At 37.2% G+C, this 22,121-nt stretch overlaps 1 protein-coding gene across 1 annotated transcript in view; it reads left to right on the top strand.

The window, feature by feature from the left end:
• The first annotated feature begins 3,283 nt into the window (after positions 1-3,283).
• The window catches only part of LOC113239736 (plectin-like), a 303,113-nt gene continuing 284,275 nt past the window's right edge, over positions 3,284-22,121 (top strand). The window contains exon 1 of the mRNA XM_026476833.1: positions 3,284-3,780. Coding sequence (XP_026332618.1) covers positions 3,678-3,780 — 103 coding nt within the window. The 5' untranslated portion in view covers positions 3,284-3,677. The remainder of the gene's footprint in view (positions 3,781-22,121) is intronic.

Below are 22,121 nucleotides of genomic sequence, written 5' to 3'. Positions count from 1 at the left end.
GGCTCCATCGTCAACTACCAAATATCCCACCGGATTTCTTTCCCATCTTGAGTAATTTTACTTTATAAATTGACGATAACAAGGACAAAGAAATTGCTAAAAATATTCTTCGAACACCTTCTTTGTCCGTGACTGTTGCTATAATATCGTGGCAAAGGTATACAGGTCACACGAAATATGTGAAAACTTTCTAAGTAGGTCACTGAACTGGTTCAATACAAATATTCAATTGTAAATATAAAAGAACAATATTGACAAAACTTTTATGTTACATAATTACACTACTTATCAACATTAAACACTATATTTGACTATTTTAATTATATAAAAATATTCACATTCACTTCTCTTATGTTTTTTGGCATCGGATTGCGATATTATTTAGGAATTAACCGACTTTAATATAAATTTCTACGAAGAAAACACCGGCTGTTTGACAGTTTTGTTACCATGGTAACGTAATGTTATGTGATGTTCGAACTTAGAAGGGTTGTTCGTTTTATAAAAAATCAGAACTTAATGGATTTTAGCATGATTTTAGTCTTTTATTTTATTTATAAAAGTGGTAAAATAACGTGTGTTAAAAAGTTGAAGTTCTAAGGGTTGTATTCCAGAACTCTACTCAACAACGAATAAACTCAACTCAACAAGTCAGGGCTTGAGTATGATTTGAAGCACTAGAAGTCATACTCATATTCTTGCCCTTAAGATCGTAATTCCAGTGCATGAAATCATACTCAAGCCCTGACTTGAGCATTGAGTAGAGTTCTCAGAGTTTAAGGTATAATAGAGTTTCATTTTTGAGCCTTAGAAATCGTGTCATCATATCTTCTATGGTGATATAATTGTAAGTCAATGATGGTGATGGTCTATTTCGAGGTTCGAAATGCAAAAGACTCTTTTGAATTATGCGATTACTAAGTACTTACAATTACGACAATGATTTAGACATATTTTAGAAGGGATGCGTTAGGATGGAATCATTTTAAAGTCTCCTCGTCCATAGACCGCGAGGTGCAGGAGGTCGATGCTGGGGAAAAGGCCCCGGAGCTGACTGTAAGATTCTTTGCCAAGGATGTGGCTACTATCATCAAGAATATGGTTAGAGATAAGTCCACATGACTTGACAGCCTTCGCTTCAGCCTGTGGGTCAGTTACACGCGGCGGGCATAAGCGCTCTGCGCATACAATACAACAACGCGTTCAGGGTGCAGATAGGTATCGGCCATGGTGCCTCCCAGAGCAGATGGAGGGCACACAGAGGACCGGTCAGGACCCAGATGAAATACCTGGGCCTTGTCCTGGACCGGCGATGGAACTTCGGGGAGCATTTCCGGCAACTTGCTCCCCGAATAGTGGGCGCCGCATGGGTCGGTTCCTGCCCAATCTCGGGAGGCCGGGAGCCCCATGCAGAAGGCTAGACCTGCCCCTCCGTTGGTGCGGGGGCCCTGGCGCAAGCTAGACCCCACGGCGCCGACTCAACCGGCGGGAGGTAAACCCGGGGGGGTTTTAGTAGGGTAGGCCCTCCAGTCTGGAGGGAGAGTCCCCACATAACCCCTGAGTCTCCCTGGGCTCAGGGCTATCTATAAAAATTACACCCCGTAAAAAAAAAAGGACGTACATGACGGTGGCTTGCGCTGCCGCATGCGTCCTCGCCGGTACCCCGCCGTGGGTCCTTGAAGCCGAGGTCCTGGCGGAGGTCTACGCCTACTGGCGGGGAATGAGGGACCGAGGCGAGCGCCACGCTCCCCAAGAGGTCGAGCGAGAGCGCCGCCTCGTGGTGCAGCACATGCGAGACCAGTGGAAAGAGGGCTTGGCGGACCACCCCTATGGAGCTCGTACGCTGCTCGCCTGATCCCCTAGTGTGGCCAGCGGGCTCTGGGCAGGGACTCCGGAGCCTGTATTGCACGGCCTCACTCGTCTGGGGGGCGGGTCGGAGGACAACTGACCTGCCCCTCCGTTGGCGCGGGAGCCCTGGCGCAGAGCGGCCGGGCGGCGTCGTGGTGAATATGCACCGACCCCACGGCGCCGACTCAACCGGCAGGAGGTAAACCCGGGGGGGTTTTAATGGGGTAGGCCCTCCAGTCTGGGGAGCCAGGGAGAGTCCCCACATAGCCCCTGAGTCTCCCTGGGCTCAGGGGTATCTATAAAGATTTACCCCGTAAAAAAAAAGTAAAGGGTCCAGATAGGTCGCGGCCCCGCTGTAGCGCGTCCGGCATGTTCTGCGCGGCGCGGTTGGATGGTTACTAACAGTAGTTACATAGGAATATGACTGTATATTAACAAAATATGGATTATTTTTTATCTGAAATAAATTACATCTATTTTAGACTTTTAAATTACATTATTATTATAATTACAACCCGTACTTGTTTCCTCACAGGAGTTTTCAGGTACCTACAGTTACTTTTTGTTGATTTAGACTTTTTTTTTGTTAAAAAGAAAAACAAGATACCTATTGTAAAGTACATAATAATACATCTTCTAAGATATGTTCGCGTAGGCGATATTTTCCTCCTCATGAATGTTGAGTTGTTGATCATCTTTGATTGAATACAATACACAAGGTTTATTTTTAAACACATAAGACTTTGAGGGCTAAGGAATAATTCTTATTTTATAAGTCCTTTCAAAAAAGTTTTAACAAATTATTATAAACGTATACTTACAAAACTTTAGGAATGATACCTTGATATTTTAAATAGGTACTAAATCCTTCCAATAAATATACTTAAAATTGAAAGAATCGGAAATAATATCTCAAGTTTAGAAAAAAATCTTCGTCTTCCTTTGTAGGTATATGGTGAAATTAAAAAAAAAGAAGGCCTAATTTTTAAAAGGAGGTTTAAAATTTTGCACACTGGAAGAACATTTTACAACCTAATTCCCAATCCCATTTTTATAATTTCCGCGTCTCACCTTACCATCATCGGATCGCCATGATTCATTGGTGATTCATTGTTATCATTTTCATCGCGTTATCAGCCGTTCACACGTGGCGTTCACATGGTCACGTCGTTGTCGTAGTTCCAAAAAAGCTCAATAGATGGCGCTAACTGCCTTCAAAAACATATTTTATTAAAACAATTCATTGTCAAAATATAAAATAAAATTACTTTATTTTTGATTTTGACCATGTGATAAGCGTGTATAAATACGATATGAATGAGAGTTACATGAATCGTATTGTATTTGTATTTAGCCGGGTTTATAGTAATTGAGGGCATGCGCGAGAACAGCTGAGCGACGAAAGCGCCACGAAGCGGACAGCGGTGAACAAAAAAGACCAGTCGCATGATGTCTGCCCGCCGGTTCGGTGTATGACGCTCGGCGCATTGAATAACCTAAAAACGCTCTGTTGTTACTCCGTCCTCTTTAATTATTGTACTTTTTTAATAACCATTTATTTATTTTATCAATTATTTGGTAATAGATTTTAAAAGTGTACCTTCAAACAGTGAATATTGTGCTTGTGTGCGGATACGCACTAGCCGTATCTTTGCTTGTGGCGTTTATCGATTTTCTACAATGAGTATTACGTTTTGTTTACTTTTTTATTTCATGTGATTATTTACAATCATGTTTGGTGTTAAGTATTCGGTGTTTGTGTGGTAGCGTGAGATATTCAATTATGTGCGAGGGTCCGCGCAAGAGTTCGTGTTTTGGATGACAAAAACATGGAATACGAGAACGATTTCAGCTTGAAAGAATGGGCGAAGGACAAACCTTTGTCCATTCTGCAGCTGGATCCGGCAGACCGTGCAGTTTTAAGGATAGCAGGTAAAATATGACAACAGTCACACTTGTTTTATACCTACGTTCGAAGTTGAAACAATCTGTAATGGGAACCCCAGTTCGCGTTCCATAACTGACTGAACCAAAATATCTTTTTAGTGCCTCCTAATAAGAACTTGTTATCTGTTCCGATAACAGTGACATTTTGTGATAAATGTGCTTTAGATTAATGGATTATTTAACGTAATAATAGGTTAAAACTTATGACATTGATACAGAAGATTTTAGGATAGATGTTTTACTATTTTTCACATGGCAACCACTAGTTTTCACTTTCAAACGTTGCAATTGTTTGTTAGGCATTTTTTGGTGTAAGTTATTTGGGTTGAGTAATTTTTGTAGCGCGGTTGTTATAGTTATTACTCTCATAATTACTACCTACAAGTTGTAATAGGCTGAGAGACGGAAGAAGTGTACAAAAATATGTTTTTAATGGCGGGACTTCTAAAATGAAATGATCATGTGTAATAATTCACACAAATGTGACATTATTAACACTATTTATATATCTGCTATACTAGCATTTATTAGCACAATTATTATTATAGTAAACATTATTGTTATATTACTATTAATAAAGAACTGTGTAAACAATACTAATTAAGTTTTCATCGATTTATTTGTGTAGTCAAAGGTTCTACCATGCAGCCTCTTTAAATGTTATTACCTTTTCCTTGTTTTGATGGTCATTTTGTTGAGTTCGTGCACAGATCACCTTATTGTTGCCAATCTCCCGACTTGCATGGAAAGTAAAGATTTTCAGGGGTACTAAGACATTTTCCGTACTATCACAGCACGGTACGAAAATATTCCGATTTTTCTATTATTTATTAAATAACTAAGTTACTAAAATTATATAGCCTTTGGCTACAAGGCCTGCTTCTAAACTAATTACAAAAAAAAGTTGAAACTAATGTTACATAAACCAAGCCCCGACTAGAATCCCACGTCCCACTTTTTTTTACGCATCTGTCACGCATTTGGACACATCGGTCCTGACACCACCAACTATCTTTTAAATTTCACTACTAGGCCCGCTTACTTATTACTTTTTGTGTTTATTACCACTAATATTTCGACTGAAGGACTTGAATCTAAAAGTCATGAAATAAATTTAAAAAAGTTACTAACTCCCTTTTAACACGATATGTAGTTATGTAAATACGTAAGTACTTGCTATCTATGATGCTATTGCTTAGACGCCTTAACCTTTCCCGACGAGTGAAAAATCTTAGGAGTTTCAAAATGGCCACCGTAAAGATTTAACGATTTTCCGCGAAAAAATGTCAGAAAATGAAACTATTGAAGGAAAATTACAATCTGCGACCTGCGTATGGCCAATTAGATGCCTTAGCCTGTCCCGACGAAAAATTTTACTAGATAGGTACTACTAAAGAGTAAGATTACGTTAAACAAAGTTATCTATTTAAAGTCTCTTGACCTCCTCTTTTCCCAGATGATAATAGTATCATCTGGGAAAAGAGGTACATAGGTACCTACTATGAATAATTTGCGGTATCATAATTATTCAGAAATACTAAGGCAAGAAAGTTGAAGGCATTATTTCAGAAAATAACACTTACTACATAGATTTACGATCTGCTCCTTTCTGTTTGTAGAAAGGGTACAATTATTTATGTTTTTACTGGGAACTCTGGGACACGCTCTTGTTGGTCGCACGATGTTTTATTGATTTTCTTTGTAAATGTTATCTGAAATAAATCAACTGTATTGCTAGCAGGTTTTGAGCTTGCAACCGCATTTTATACTTCAAGTATGTTCAAATAAAATCATCTAGATTGAAAATGAGCTTTAATGTGACTTTGCTTAAGAATGCTTTTTCCATCATATTCATAGTCCTATAACGCTAAATTATCATCAGACTTGGAAACTGAACTCAATTAGATAAATGCAATACGCGATACCCACCTGCTAAATTGTAAACTTTTGGGAAGACCGAAATGAAGGTCTGTGCGAAAAAAATAAAACACTGGCGCCAAACTACATTTAAAATCATAATTAGAAACATTTTTTACGATTTTAAATCTAGATAAAATGGAAAGTCGGGCCCTTTACAGGTATCACAGCCGTGATAATACGCGATTTAGATCGGAACAAAAAAAAATTGTTTCATTTACAATGTACATATAACAACCCTAAGAAAACGAAAACCTAAGAAATCTAGTAATAATATATAAATAAAAATATACAAATATTTTTTACCTGGCTTTTCTATTTACCTACCTAGTTTTTAATAGAAACAATCGAGAAGTGAGTTACATACGAAAAGAAACTTGAAAATAATACGACTACTGTGACGTTTTTCTCATTTGTATGTCTAAGTGCTTTCACCAAGTTTCTTAGGTCGACCCATCCATTGTAAGTAGCAAAACTGTACCCCAAGGAACCCCGTTTCCCGTTGTAATACTCTTTATTTATCATGCCTCATTGTATGTACAATTTTCGGACATTTAATACACTCATTTTGAAAAATTCTTTTGACTATTTGAAAAAAGAATGACTGCAATCGTCTTCTGATTTCAATCGAACGTTCTAGTATATGTGGCAGGGGTTCATATGGAAGTTGTTATCATAATTTAACCTTTGTATTTAGCGTTATTCTAATTATCCATGTTCTTGTAAGTGTCCATGAGTATATTCTAGTTTACTACTAAGTAAATTATATACTTATCATCACCATTAACATTGTACACAGAACAACTTCACCCACGGCTAAGTATTACCCATTGACTTACAATTATATGGACGTCGGGTCCGCGCTAAAAAGTGTCCGCACTTGTAAGGCGCTAAAATCGTATACAGAGCGCGACACTCCGCTTTAGTCTTCATTTGTTCTACTGACAGCGCGATATTGCGATGACATTACAATTTAAATTTCGAATAGGTTGACTTGGGACATTTTTTTCGTGGTTTTTGTATTAGACCCGTCGTCCATTTATTTGTAAGTCAATGGTATTACCATTACACACCGTGATTTTGCGCTTGTCTCACCATCTATATATATTATTATTATTTGGGTGGCCCTTGCAGCTCTTCATCCATGCCCGTAAAAACCCTCTACTTATTTTTGGTGGTGGTAAGATCCTCTGTTTGTTCAGAACTCACGTGGGCAAAATAATTGTGTTTCAGAGGGAGGATAGAGAGAGTTAAAAGTAACTAAGTTAGACGTACGTCGTGACGTCAAATGACAGATAACCTGCATGACGTCATTCATTTAATACCTACATAGGTCGTAAAGAACTAATCTAGGTCTAGTTGTTACGCTTTTCTAACCGCTTAACGACCAAGACCGCCTGACCTTTCACATAAGTCGTTTCAAAGCTACAAAGGTTAATTTTCTCCGAGCGAATTTGTGTGCAAATTACTTGGTTGAAATCTTCCAAGGCGAGCTTTATCTTAATAAAAATGGAAGTAAATTAATTTGCTACTCCGAGAACCCAGTGAAAGAAGTGAAGGTTAAATCGTGCAAAATAGCTGCGTTTGTGTTGAATATTTTTTCATGCAGTTAATTATAAATAAAATTAATAAAATAAATAACACAAGCGCAACTATAGTCACAAACCATCACCAAAAATATACCCAACACGTGTTTCGCCTCTCCACGAGGCATCCTTAGGGGCTGTTGACTGCTTGACACTCGGCCGAAGAGTGAGCTCGTTCAAAACGGTTGGTGTATTTATACCCCGCTAGCCCCAGTGTTGCTATTGTTGAAACCTGAAAATACCCGTAATAAAAGTGATGATGCAAAATTCAATTGTTCATTAATTATGTAACCCCTGTTGTTGTACTTAATTATTTCCATCTGGTCTAAGACACCCAGACGTAGTCTTTTTTCGCAAAAATATAAGCTATCATAAGTATGGGTGCTTATGCCTAAACGAAGAAATAAGCTCTTTATATCTGGTTATAAAGTTACGCCCTGTTTGAACTATATATACACTGTTACATGTTACACTCCCGACGTCTTACCACTTTCCACTCTTTCCTTGCCATTGCAAAGTCAAGAGCGCAAAATGTTATTTGTCTTATAGCAACATTTGTATCATTTGATTTCAAAATTTTATAAATCTTTTCTGACAAATGGCCAACATAAGTAATGCTTGCTTTATATTTATTAATAGGCTGTGACGAAACCGCAGTATACAATATGTTGTTGACTATCTGCCTCTGTTTTTTGTGAACTAAGCTTTTTAAGCGTTTTACTGTAACCGTTAGAAAGTGCAATCTGATAAATAATATTTAACTCTAAATTATAATGTTTTTTAGAAAGAGGGACTGTCAACAACCTATGCATATAACACTTAATAGCAGCCATTTTATGTTGCAATTTTTATTAACATGGACTTCCGCAAAGTAACGCCTGAATCTATTAATTAAGAGCTTTATCTTATGTTGTGACTATTATTTTGGAATCTAATAGATTATCTAATTGATAGTAATGTGTCTAATTATACGTAATATATATTTTTGAACGAAACAAAAACAAGATTACATATCCCAGACATCATTCGGCTTTTAGTCACGCATTTGCTAGAAATGTTAGTGATGCCTTTGTCGGTAAAACCGTTCTGCCGTCATAGTCACGAGCGGACTCTCTCCGTAAGAAATTTGTTTTTATACATGTTATCTTATATATCCCATTGAAGGCACTACGGAGACTTTTTCCTATAACTCTTTTAAGGGGTGCTGAAAAGTAACTAAACACAGGGAAAAATCACTGTGCACTCGTCTTCACAAACTATTGTTTTAATAAGAAGCGAAGAAAGATATTTTCGGTATGTCGTAACTATTTTGAAAAAAAGCGAAAACCATTTCGAAATCTGTGGAATCTCCTAATTAGTTTCACTTCTCGCCTGCACTTGTTTATTTATATACTATAGTAAGCATTACACTCATTGGACCTTGATGGAATTGATAGTCAACATTCTAATGAAACTCGGACGACAATGGTGAAAGCACGATACGGCAGGTTGCCATTTGCTGTTGGGAAAAAGTAAGCATGGCTATTTGCGTTGTTTGTAGAATTAATTAAGATTCTAATTCAGAATTGATGTGTACGTGGCAACCTATCATTAACTCTCTTCTGTTTTCGCGGCACGGCTTCTTCTTGATTGATTTCGAACAGTATATTTATTCTATCTGGGAGAGGCAATTGCGTCATGGTTTTTGAGGATACTAGACTTACTATCGCTGTTGTGACCAACTCAGACTGGAAGCATGCTTGAGAACCTCCAGACTGGCCAAGACAAGTCATTCCGGGGTGGAGGCGTTTACTACAGCAGAAGGAATGTCGTAAATGAGGGTACTTACCGCCGACAGTCGCAATGTTTGGGATGACTCAACAGGGATAGAGGTCATGTTTGCAAAGCTTTTGCAATCTTTGAATCTTGAGGCATTGAAATACTGACTCGAAAGAAATCCCCACATCTCTGCTGCTAATTTTCATGAAACCTCTGGTAATTGTAATTCCATTGAGACTCCATTGAGATTACATTGCAATTATGATTATAATTGCTGTTCTGCTAAAATCTAGTTGCAATGGCAGTTGAAAGTCAGTGGAATGGCAGTGATGGCATTCACTTATTCAATCACTAACGATCATCGAGTATATAACTAGAAATAGAGACGAAATAAGGGCCATTCATCCCTGGCAACTCACCAGTGAAATGGCACTGATATCATTTTTAAATATTAACTCTCGTTTGCGCTGAAATCACAAATTAGAAAGCTGAAATAGTACAACGCCAAAAACTGACCTGTGTGTACGTCTCCGTATATTCCAAAAATATTCTGAATTTATTGTAATAAAGATAATATCTCTAGCTATGATGGCTGTTCTATTCGGTGGTGTGGGAAAATTAGTAAAACATCTAATTACAAAACAAACGAAATCACATTTCATCGGCAATTAAATATTAAATATGTAATTTTGCAATTTTCGTCCATTATAGCAAAGCTCAAGTTAAACCGGTCGATTTAAAGTGAAACAATTGACGACACCCGTCAATTGTTTCGAATTCGGGCTGGCCAATCGGAGCGCAGTTGTCACAGTAATGATTTGGCAGAATAGTTTTCAAACAAACTAAATGACATTTCGTCTCTATATCTAGTTATATACTCGATGCTAACGGTCTATGGAAATTCCTAAAACTACCATGGAAATACGAAATACTATGCATAGCATAATGTCATCTCGTTTAAGAATTTAGTCTTCAAATTAAATATAATATTAGTAGACTACGCCATTAAAGAGCAGAATACCAAAAAATTGCATTGGCAGTTGATTTATAGCTCGATGGTTAGCTACTAACAAGCCAGTACTCTTAACTTTTAGCAGAATACCAAACGGACGAAATGCAGTCATTGACCCTCTATCAACATACAACAGTGATGATTTAAACTTATCAGAATTGGGGCACTGGTTATTGTTCTTTAAAGAATGGTATTCCTGATCTTTTAACCGAGGTTAAAGAAAATCGGTTATTTTACATTTTTATTAGTAGGGTTCTTACAAAATATCACTTGCTTATTCATTTCATCTATCGCAATTACAGGCACAGGAGACTTCTCCACGGCTTCTGGTACATTTCTTAATATTAAGAATACTTCCTTAGCATCACCAACGTTTAATGGGCGACGTATCGTTTAACAGTTTCTCAGTTCCTTTATCCTCAAAAAACTTATTACTTCGGTTTCAAGTAAGTCTAACATCACATCTGCAATGCCGTACATACAGTGTCAAAATTTCAAGCCGACATTTAGGTATGTTGCCAAAAACCTTGTCTTTTCCTGTTGAATACAGTTGATTCATCGATTATTTGTTTCCGTTACGTTGAATTATTTCGCTATCATGAACTGTAGTTGAATATCGAGCGCCAAGATATAAGGGATCATAAATTCCTGTACTTTTATTGTGATTAATTTTCATTACAGCGCTCTTTAGATAGTCACTATCTTCATTCTAAGGTCCTTACATTGAAGACAATGATATTTTTTTTCTACAAGGAGAATGCAAACTACCGATTCGAGGTTAACTATAACATTTATTAACCGACTAAAAAAAGGAGGAGGGTCTCAATTCGACTGTATTTTGTTTGATAACTCACTGATACTCATTTGTGAACCGATTTTAATGATTCTTTTTTTGTTGGAAAAAGGTTATCTCAGTATCGGTCCCGTTTATATTTAAAGAAAACACACTGCGACTTTTAGCACACTTGCGATTTATAAGCGATTGCATCGACGCAAACGCGCGACTGCATCGATACAAACTAGCTATTGCATCGATACAAACGCGAGATTAATCCCAAGTGCAGCGACGCAATTCGTGTTTGTATCGATGCAGTGGCGCGCTTGCATCGCGTTTCCATTGCTGGTCAAACTCGCGCGCGTATGTAAACGTAGACGATTAGCGACTGCAACGCCACTGCATCGCGTTTGCATCGCTGCTAAAAATCGCCGTGTGTAACCGCTCTAAAGGTGGCAAACTAGGGGACGAATCCAGTTTTGCGCACTTTCCGGTAGCCGATTTCAATTCAATTTTTTAGTACTCTGTACTGAGATTGTAATTATTCGTCCAATCAGGAAGACTGGAAGAAATGATAACCAGTGTAGGCGTAAGTCCTAGGCGACAGGAAATTACACTGCCTATATTATTCATAAAGCGTAAACCAAGAACGTCGATTTAATTTGAGATTTTGATCGAATGATAATCGATATCTATAACATAAGACTGTGTATCGTTAGCTATAAGTTCCTTCCTCACTTTTGAAACCTTTATAGAAAAAGTGTCGGATCAGCGGTCTGTAGCTAGCCACAGGTAAAAACGGTGCATTATGATAACAACGTTCATATAAACCACTAACCACATATACCAGAGGGTCTAAAAAGGTCAAATCATAAAAAGGCCTGCTCAAAGTAATTCATTTACAGAACTCCTTGCAATACAGTAGCAATTCCTGCTATTTTCGTAAAACGATCCCATATTCCGATGAATTGTATCCAATTCAATTCACCAGCAGTTTCTGCTTAGGTGTTATAATTGCCATATCCAAAAAAAACCGTAACTTTACTGTTTCTTTTTATTTTGATTTTATAATATTCATGGATTTATTACGAAAATTTAGTGTAAATACGTATGTTCATTGATAAAACAACTACTTAAAAAGTTTAAATTACCAAGCAACCAGGAATTTCATAAATTTTGATGATTCGGCTGGCAACAAGTACGAAGTTGTCAACGTCAACAATTTGACCAATAAGCAATTCGTATTTTGTAGACCATTTTACGCACTTCCATGTTGTATGGAAGTGCGTAAAATGGTGTCATATAAATGAATAGCGTTATATGAATTATAGTAATAACGCATACACTCAACATAGCCCTGCACTAGGGAAACCCTGTGTCGCGGGTGCCATGGACACACATATAGACAACCACAAATTACACCCGAACTCAATTGTTAGCAATTCATAATGTGAATTGTCAATCAAGTAACCCTTTTACGATTTGAAATATGAATCGTATTAGGATCATAATTATGATTCTGCTAATACGATCTTTTTAGGCCCCAAGAACGTTTAATTTGATAACCAACCTCAGTACAGAGTACTAAAAAAACTGACCTCAAAAGTCATTCATCCCCTAGTTTACCACCCTTAGAGGTCGATTTTCTTCAAATATAAATGGGACTACTTCTGAGGTGGATGGGTACCTCTTTGCAACAAAAAAGAATCAAAATCGGTTCACAAATGGCGAAGTTATCGCGTAACACACATACAAAAAAAACATACAGTCGAATTGTGAACCTCCTCCTTTTTTGAAGTCGGTTAAAAATGACTTAAATCGTCGTTTGTTTTCGATGAAATGTTCTGGTATATGGCCAGTGGCTCTTATGAACGTTTTGTCATAATACAACCTTTTTGTACAAAATATATCCAATGATATATAATAGTATACATTATGATATATTTTTATAAGATATTAGCACCAAAATACGCGTCTTCTATCTCACCTAATTTTAAATTCACGGAAATTGCAACAATGAACGAAAACCTGTTTCGAAATGTGGGAAGTTTTACAATTTAACTTGCAAAAACGACTTAAAGACTCCTGTACTAACTGGTACCATAAATAACTTGAACTTAGGTAACTAAAGGGGTAACTAATGGATAGCTGTTATCGTAAACCTGTTACATTTTTTCGTGTTTTTTTTTTTATTTTAAACATGTTTATGGTAACTGTTACGATTACGAAGTATTGTTATTCTAATCGCCTTTCGTAATACTTATTAATTGTTTTTAATTTGCAAACTTGTTTCATTAGGTTTAAAACAGGGTCAGCAAATTACACATATTTATCATTTACAATATTTATTTTGAACCTATCAGGGCGCGGTTATTTGCACAGGCTGGTTTCCGTACATTTAATGTTGGGTGGTTTCAATTTGTTTTGTCGGAGCCAACACGTAGTCCCGCGAAGATTTTGATATGTTTGGTTAAGTAGTATTTTGATGTATCTGTCTAGATTTTATTAAGTGTTTTCTTGAAGGATTATTTTTTGACTTGTTAAATAATGATCAAAGCTCGGGTCACTAGTATGGATTTTTGTCATCCAAATACGCAGAAGCTGTGTAATATAAATTAGTGAAATGACAAACAATTAGAAAATTGAGGTATTTCAAGAATAAGTCTTTTTAAGAATATGTCTTTTTAAGAATGTCTTTTTGAGAATAAGTCCTTTTAAGAATAAATCTTTGTACGAATAAGTCTTAAGTAGAATAGAGTACTTCCCGAATAAGGCATTTTCAGAATGAGGCCTATCACGATTACGTCGTTTTACGACTAAAGGTCATTTTGCAAATAGGTCTATGTCGCCTAATCCATAACTTTTCGAGGCAAAAATGACTGAATGAGAATGAAATGCTTTGTCATAAATCCTTGTAAAAGAGTTCGTCCAGACAAGTACTGCCACCTTACCCATTTTTGCAGCAAAGCGGTAATGTAAGCGTTAATGCGTTCCGGTTTTGAAGGGTAAGGTGCTGGTGAAAATACAGACACATGGGACTTGTCAACTTTATATTTCAGAATGACGAGCGCAGTGTCAGTGCTGCTCAGATCTTTGCGATTTAGGCGTATCAATCGCTTACCTGGATTTTGGCGTATTAATCGTAAATCGCACGACTTATTTGTCATAAAAAAATGAAATTGCCTTCCTGTCTTCCTAAAATCTGCTTGCCGAAGATTGTTCACAACTCTTGCAAAACATGCAAAGCCCCCAAACCGCATTAAACCAGCGTGGAGGATCATGACCTAAACCCTCTATAGAGATCTGTGCGCCTTCAGTGGGACGAATAATGGGTAATCGTCAGCTTACACGCATCCACTGCTGGACATAAGACTCTACCGGCCACCATTATCAACCCCCGTAGCATACCGCCGAGATAAAGGGGTTATATCCACATTTACCTGTCAAATCCGAGTGATAAAACCGCCATTTTAAAATTTATCACAACAGCTGACATGGCGAGCACCGTGACGTTACATTTGTGTCGCATCGCGAGCGCCTCGACCAATGGCTGCAAAAGAAGACCGCAAGGTCACAGCTGATTTCAAAACATTTTGACAGTTCTGTTCTGTAATTTTATCAACGTAAAAATTGAGCGCGACTAACGAGACAAAAAGAAATAATAAAAACCAACAAATTGATATATAACAATTATTGGAAAAAGGTGAGGAGAACATTTATAAAACAGTTAAATACATGAGAGTAATTAGAAATACGGAAATAACTAATATAACGTAAAATATGTAAAAACTGAAACTACAAAAACCGGCATTTTTTGTGACAAAGATACGCAATTTCGTATCATTATCCTTGTTCTTCAAAACGTATAACAATAATTCATTACCAAATAAATAAAAGAATGAATGACTCTAGTGCGATATCTTACCGATTCAGTAATCGCAATAAAAAAAATAAAGACAACACCTTTATCAACTGAAATAAATATGTCACGGGGAGGTCTATCACACACATTGCGTGTGATATACTGCCATGCAACGGCCACGGGTCGTACAGGGCGTCCTACACTTTGTTGGCCTTGATGTGGTCGTCACTCTCGGACATCTGCCCTACTGCAGACAAGTCCTGCCCACTGCCACTTATGCTTACTGATTTTTGCGAGGCTGTGGCGGTCACTTTAGTTCTCTGACGTATGAGTTCATTAGGAATTCGGTCCATCGGAGAGTATAATGGGTGTCAAATTGTTTTATATGAAACTTTATTACCTATTTTATTGATAAAGCCGCCTTTTCCAGTGCATTAATTTTACTGTAGTCGTAAACGCGAAATTACTCATAATGTCGATGATCCACTTCTTACTACATTACTCACCACAATCGTAATAAAACAAAAAAACAATTTGCTGAAAACACAGCAAATTCGAATTGTGAATGCGGTAAGTACCTCGTTTCTTATGCCATATTAGCAAAACTCCAATGTCCACTTGCACCAAAGTTAAGTACGTCTTAAACCAATGCTTGCAATGCAAAAGGCACTCTTAATACATTGAATTAAGAGTGACTTATCATTGTGTTTAGAGTGCCTTATCAATTTAATCATTGGTTCGTGCTTAAGTTCAATTCAAGTGGACTTATTAAATAACAGTCTTATAAAAATATGCAGTAAATACAGCTAAGGATATTGCCTAATCTAAAGAATGTACTAATTGATACACGATAGGATGGCTTTACGCGATCATATAACAGAGGAAATTCGAATGGCACGTTGGGATGACCAGTGTTATGCAACGATAGATTATGCAAATGTGTGCGTCGTCAAACAACGCGCGGCGGGCGCGCACGCATACAAGCGGCGCAGCGACGTTTGTGTGGAGTTATCGTACCTACTTGTACTTATTCTACTATGCTAACGAGGTCGCTGGCGGACTGGTGCGAAACATGTCGAACAAAAATTCGATTTAAGTTAAGTGAGTTATCCGGTACTTTAGTTGACATGTCTGAGTCTAGTAGATTTCTATTTAAAACAACGTAAAGTTCATCATCAGGGGGTCTACTCCCATACGGTCAAATGAATAATACTCGACCACATTAAATGACGCATGATGCGAATGAAGCTTCGTACTTGACAAAGAGCCGTGTTCGAGACCAGTCCCTATGCGAGAGTGGTCTGGCAGAAGGTTCCCTCGAGCATCTACCTGTTTTTTTTACTGTAATCGTATCGTCACTCCTCTGTATGATATCCTCCCACCTAAAATCCGCCGTCCCTATAATATCAACTTCCTCCTAACTTTAGTCCACTCTCCCGTTGTGCATGTGCTGTGTAAATTTATTTAAAAAAAAATTAATTTGTTTCTGTATTAGTTCACGTAGGTTTTTTGTAGATCCTCATCTCAGTGAATTCTGTCGAAATTCCCCGGTCAATTTTTGAGTAAAAGAGCGTGTGTTCCTCAACTTGACTTGACATTTAAAGGAAGAAGAAAAAGAAGACTTATTTGACAGTTGTTGTTACGGATTGATGTCGGATGGAGGACCCCCAGGGCTACGATTACAAAAATTCGCTTCTGTTCTGTACCGCGGCAATGTGAATTGAGCCCTAGGTTCATTTCCATGTCGTTATCGAGTCGTGACATGTCGTATAATGTGAATGCGCCCAAATTAGTAGTACGCACTGTGTAGTAGATATGTACAATTTTCTAAAGAGGATGCCACTAATTTCTGAGTTCATTGACTCTACCCCTCCATTGTCTATGTAATACAAAGTACAAAATACAAGGCAAGAGATCGTTGCCTATTTATAATTATATTGTTTATTGTAGGCGGCAAAAAAATTGTTGATAAAAACATGCTGACATATTTATAAGTAAGGATGATGAAAATAATCATTTTAACGTAAAGTTCTTAAAATAATATTACAGCATGACTGTGTGCTTAAATGTGTTACTGCCTACTTGAAACCCTTAGTCAAATAAAATATGGTAGTAATTAATTTACTACATTTTTTATTAAATATCTATTAACTACGTTGCTTCATTCTTAAGAGGGCACTGAGCTTCTGGCGCTAATTGATTTTATGTGTTCTATGCGCTTCGTGCATGTGTGCGTGTGGCATACGTTTTTTACAGGCGTGTGTAGCTACACAATCTCCACGTCCAACGGCCGAAACAGGACTAAAGCGAACAGGGGGAAGCGTGGCGGGTCTAGCTAGTATGGGCGGACCACGTGCGAATTAAGGTACAAATTTGCACAATTAGCACAAATTTTTTTGTATTTCCTCCGTACTTTTAAAACAAATACACATTTTGAAAATGTACGGAGTATACGTTACAGAAAAGATGTAGTTTTGTTATTATTTAAAAACTGATGAGCTACCGCGAACGATTTACGCCGTACTAAGGGTTTATTTTGTTTTTTAGAGAAAACTTCGGATGTTTTTTTTTTACACTTACATATACATTAATTTCATAACTAAAGCTTTAGTATTAACGATACACCAAGGGATTAAAACGAATGCATTTATTGCGCTATTATGTGTCGCTGCCTCGGCGTAGTCTTCCAAACGCATAATGGTAAAACTTTACACCAAAACAACAAATCAACAAGGCGTTCCCATTAAAAAAAAATAGCAATGGGAATATTTGAATTTTGGTAGCTTTCGAGATATTGGCACCTAAAGTTTTTTTTAATAAAAAATGTCACGCTGTTTTTAATATAACAATGAAACTGAAACTAAATATGATATAATTCGGTTACTTCGATACAAATTTCGATTACGTTAGTTATCATAAGGAAGACAGCATACGACTCTTAATTACCAGATAACACTGCAATATTTTATAGACAGAGAATTGAGGCTCGCATTTGTTGAACGGTTAACACTGAATTGCAAAAACGTCCGTGCGTCATTAAATCAAATGCTGTGCTTTCAATAAAGCAAAATAATGTACTGACGATAATCTTAATGACACATTAACATTCACTGATACATTTGCACTTTAATATTCGTATTATCACTTGCTTGATATTGCGCAACACGGGCAAAAATAATTTCAAAGAAATATTTATGTTGGCCTAACGTCCTTTGTCGTTATCTATACATATGTACAGCAAGCATTATCTTTTTGCATTTTGTCTAAATAATTGTTCATGTTGGCCAGACGTCCTTTGTAAGGAGGGCTTGCTTCCGGGTATTCCTGGTTCTGGAATTACCGGGAAATGTTAGTACTGGCGAGGTGCAATCAGTCTCGGTAACGCGATTATAGATTCCCGGTACTCCCGGTTATAGCTATGAATAATATCGCCCGTTGGCAATACACAGGCGCACGTTACTGTCATTATAATGCTACTTAAACTTATTACTTAACTAATATTATGTAAGTTAAATTTAATAGTAGTTATCTCTCAAATAGATATTCAAAATTAATACCTTAAGGCTCAATTTACATTGCGGCGGAACGGAATGGAAGCAAATTTTTGTAACGATATTGTAACATACAAACTAGATACGAGCCAAAATCTTCCGCGGAATGCGCGAGCATTTTCGAGTATGCATACAATATCGTTACAAAAATTCGCTTTCATTCCGTTCCGACGCAATATAAATTGAGCCTGACTTTGATCAGAGAATAAAGTTTTGCTTTATTATTTGGACGTATTTAAGCAAAAAGGATCCAATCCACAAAATTATCAAAAAATAAATTATACGTACCAAACGTCTAACCTTTAGATCAGCAAAAAAAAATCCTATAAACATAAATAAATATCTCTGGAGTTACATGACATTATAAGTTTTGAAAATAAATCAAGAGTGAGAAACACTTTTAAACTTTAAACTCCCGTATCTCGAAAGTGACTGGATGTGCATTGGATCCTTTTTGTTTAACTACGTCCATTTATGGTATTATTATTACGCAAATTATTGAATAGGTACGGACGTAACGGAAAAAACATACTTCCTGGATACAGTTTAGGCTTTTCAAGAAGTACGGGAATACCGGGAGTACCGGTACTGAGTTGAGCCCAACACCGGGAATCAAAATTTTATGAACCGGGCCGGTTCTGCAAGCCCTATTTGGATATGTAATAGTGCAAGAATGATTTTTTATTTGTTAATCATAACACATTTATTTTATGTTCCAGACCATCCATAATCCCAAAATCCTTTCTCGACTCCTGAAGAAACTGAGCAAGTCTCAAGATTCGTAATCTAAAGTCAAGGGAAGAGCAAAACAATAAAGTTCTTAATCTTTCCTTATTTCTTGATCCTTATTCCTACTCCTGAAGATTTATTACCTTCAATATTCCGTTTAGATCAGTGGTGGTGAATTGAATGGTAGTAGGTAGGTGAAATTAGTGGCGCACGGGACTTGTCAACTTATGCGTCAGGGTAACGGGCGCAGTGCCGATTTAAAACTCAGAGAGGCAACTGCAACTGTCATGGATAGGCCTGTCGCTTACTACCAGGCGCATGACTTCTTCGTCCCGTCGCTTGATATCATAACAAAAAAGTTTACGTTAAAATAATGATAAAGATGCCAAGATGTCACCGTGAGAACGGACGACAGGACGCCTGGTGGAGTGCGTGTCGTGTGTTTGTGCTTGCTCGGGATTATTCAACAAATAGTACAAAAACGGCTCTGTCTCCGTCTAGCAAGTCCCACAACATTTCAGTATCCATGAGGCAGGATTTACCTGGGGAAATAAATGTTTCTATATCAGTTCATGTTGCTCTTGAACCTCAATAATATGGATATGTTTCTCATGAGACCAGGTAATTAGTATAGTTGTCATGCACATGTTTAATATACTTAGCCTTATGTAAGTGCCACAGCTGGGCATAGATCTTTTCTCGCATTGGGCTGTTTCCCACGCGGACCCAATACGGATTGGTAACTTCACACATTATTAAATTAATTGCAGATGCGTGCAGGTTTCCTCACGATGTTCTCTTTCACTGAAAAGCTCATGGTCAATTTCAAATTAAATTTCGCACACAAATCCCAAAAAACACGGAGGTGCAAGGCCGGATTCGAACCCGCAACTCTCTGCCTGTGAATCGGTAGGTCAAACCATCACACTACCACGGCTGTATTTTATAAGGTACACTCTATACAAAATCATTAGTTATAAAATAGATAGCTCCTCACTCCTTAGCCAATTCAAACTAAAAGTGCCGCATAGGTATCTCCGTCACAGAAATAAAGCTTTGACGCCAATCCGCAAGACTGTAGCGGGTCGCAACTCGCCAGTGCCTCGTCTATGAATGGCGTAAAAGTGGCGCCTTGCCGACACTTAAACACAACTTATTAGCACATAAGGTACTAGTATACTTCATTTCACTGGTTAACTTATTCTACACTTAAAATTTAGCATAAAATGTAGTATTTGATAATACGTGGACAATTTTAGATACGCCGGTGAAAATCGAGTTATATGGACGCCTCGCTACTGTCGTCTGTGCACCTTATATAATCATCTTAGCATTAATATCAATAATTTAGATATATTTTACAATTCCTTGATTAAATTCCGTAGGACTATCACGTCATGTGACCTATTTTTCTTTTCTTTTTTAACTTATACAAGCTTTACTCACAGAATATATAATACTACACTTTAGGTTTATTTATTTTGTTTCTTTTTGTTTATTATCGAATGTATCCATAAATATGAGTCGGTAACGTATCCATCGCGGTCTACTTAATTGTGTCCACTAATTTACTTGCATGCTGTGTTCGTCTTTAAAAAAATGTGCAATTAGTATAGTATTTACCCCTGCAATAATAACCACTCATAAAGTTGTTGTAACAATTGTTGATGAACCTTAAAAAATAAATATATATATTTCCGGAAATAGTTGCTAATTAGCAAAATAAAAATACTCAGCATTTCAGTTTCCCTGAATAACTCGAGAGTATCTTGAACCTAACAGCAGTGTTAAACGATAAATAAACGAAGTTTCTTTGTCAGTATATGACTCATTGAGCGAAGACAGGTGTGAGGCCAAGTGCAAATTTGAGTGTTCACACAATGGTTGGGATATGGTAAATGTTTATTAAAGTATTTCAAGAAAGAGCGATATGAAGACGGTAACTGATTACAATAATAATTAAATATTGAAGTTATGAACAATCAATCATTGAAAAAGCCAAAATGACTGGAATTTTAACATCAACTTTGTTTGCCTACCTCGTTCTAATTAAGGGCGGCTAGTGATGGGCGCTCTTCTAATTAACTTCTCAAAAAAAGACTTTTTGCTAATGAAATTTTTTAACGAATAGTTCCGGTTGTTCTCTACGTCAAAGTCAACGGCTTAGCCCTGGCAACCGCTAGTTGTGCAATGCGCAACGGGAAGTAAGCATGCCTACAGCTCCGGTACCTGTCTGGAAAGTAGGTAAGGTACTATACGAGCACCCGGGGCGGCTCACCCGAGGCACTAGCATCTCGAGAACCGGATGAATTCAAGTGACAAAGGTCTGGGGTCAGAACCTGAACTTAGAAAGTTTCTGTGCGCGCAGGCACATACCCTTCTCGTATACCCTAAGGGTCGGTAGGGAAGGTCACTATAATCACAACTAATGTAGAAAGATGTGTGTTCTCTTCGTCACTTATTATGAAATCTCTGCGACTTTCATGTAAAAAATTCACCTATTTTTTTCAAATTTTTTTTAAGAAACCATGGCAGCCTGTTCTCTGCCGTTAAGACTTTTATTTGTGTGTCTATTTAGTTCTAGTGCGCAATAAAGAGCATTTGTTTTGCATTTTATGAAATCTGTACTTCATCGTAGGTATAAAATTGAAATCACAAATCAAACAAAGAGGCACAGTGTACAATTCCCGAATTACAAAACATAAACGATCTTCTTATATTTCCTCATACGCTGACTAAGGAGTGATTTATTTACCGGCTTTTGTTTTTGGTCTAAAAATAATTTTAATAATATTGAAAGCAGTTCCTATTTCAGCTTCAACACTATCGTATTTCTCACGATGATTGATGCGTAGGGCATTGAACTTGATCCGTATGGAAATGTTTTAGAATCTAATCATGTGTTTTACTTCTTATAACCGTGTAAGTATATTGCGGAGAATGGGGTAATATGGAATGCTAATATATCCTCTTTCCCAGCAATCTATTTTGAAAATAATCAATTAGAGACTTGCTTTTTTTAATTTATTGAAGGTTTGGCTAAGCCATCAGTCTAAACTTAGAGCTTTTAAAGCCTAAACATGAATTAGAAACTTGCTGGGAAAAAAAAATACAAACAAAACTGAAGAAAACTATT

This window comes from Hyposmocoma kahamanoa, unplaced genomic scaffold (assembly GCF_003589595.1).
Source record: "Hyposmocoma kahamanoa isolate Upper Pololo Valley unplaced genomic scaffold, ASM358959v1 116, whole genome shotgun sequence".
Classification (NCBI taxonomy): domain Eukaryota; kingdom Metazoa; phylum Arthropoda; class Insecta; order Lepidoptera; family Cosmopterigidae; genus Hyposmocoma; species Hyposmocoma kahamanoa.
This window is presented reverse-complemented; position numbering and strand designations above follow the sequence as displayed.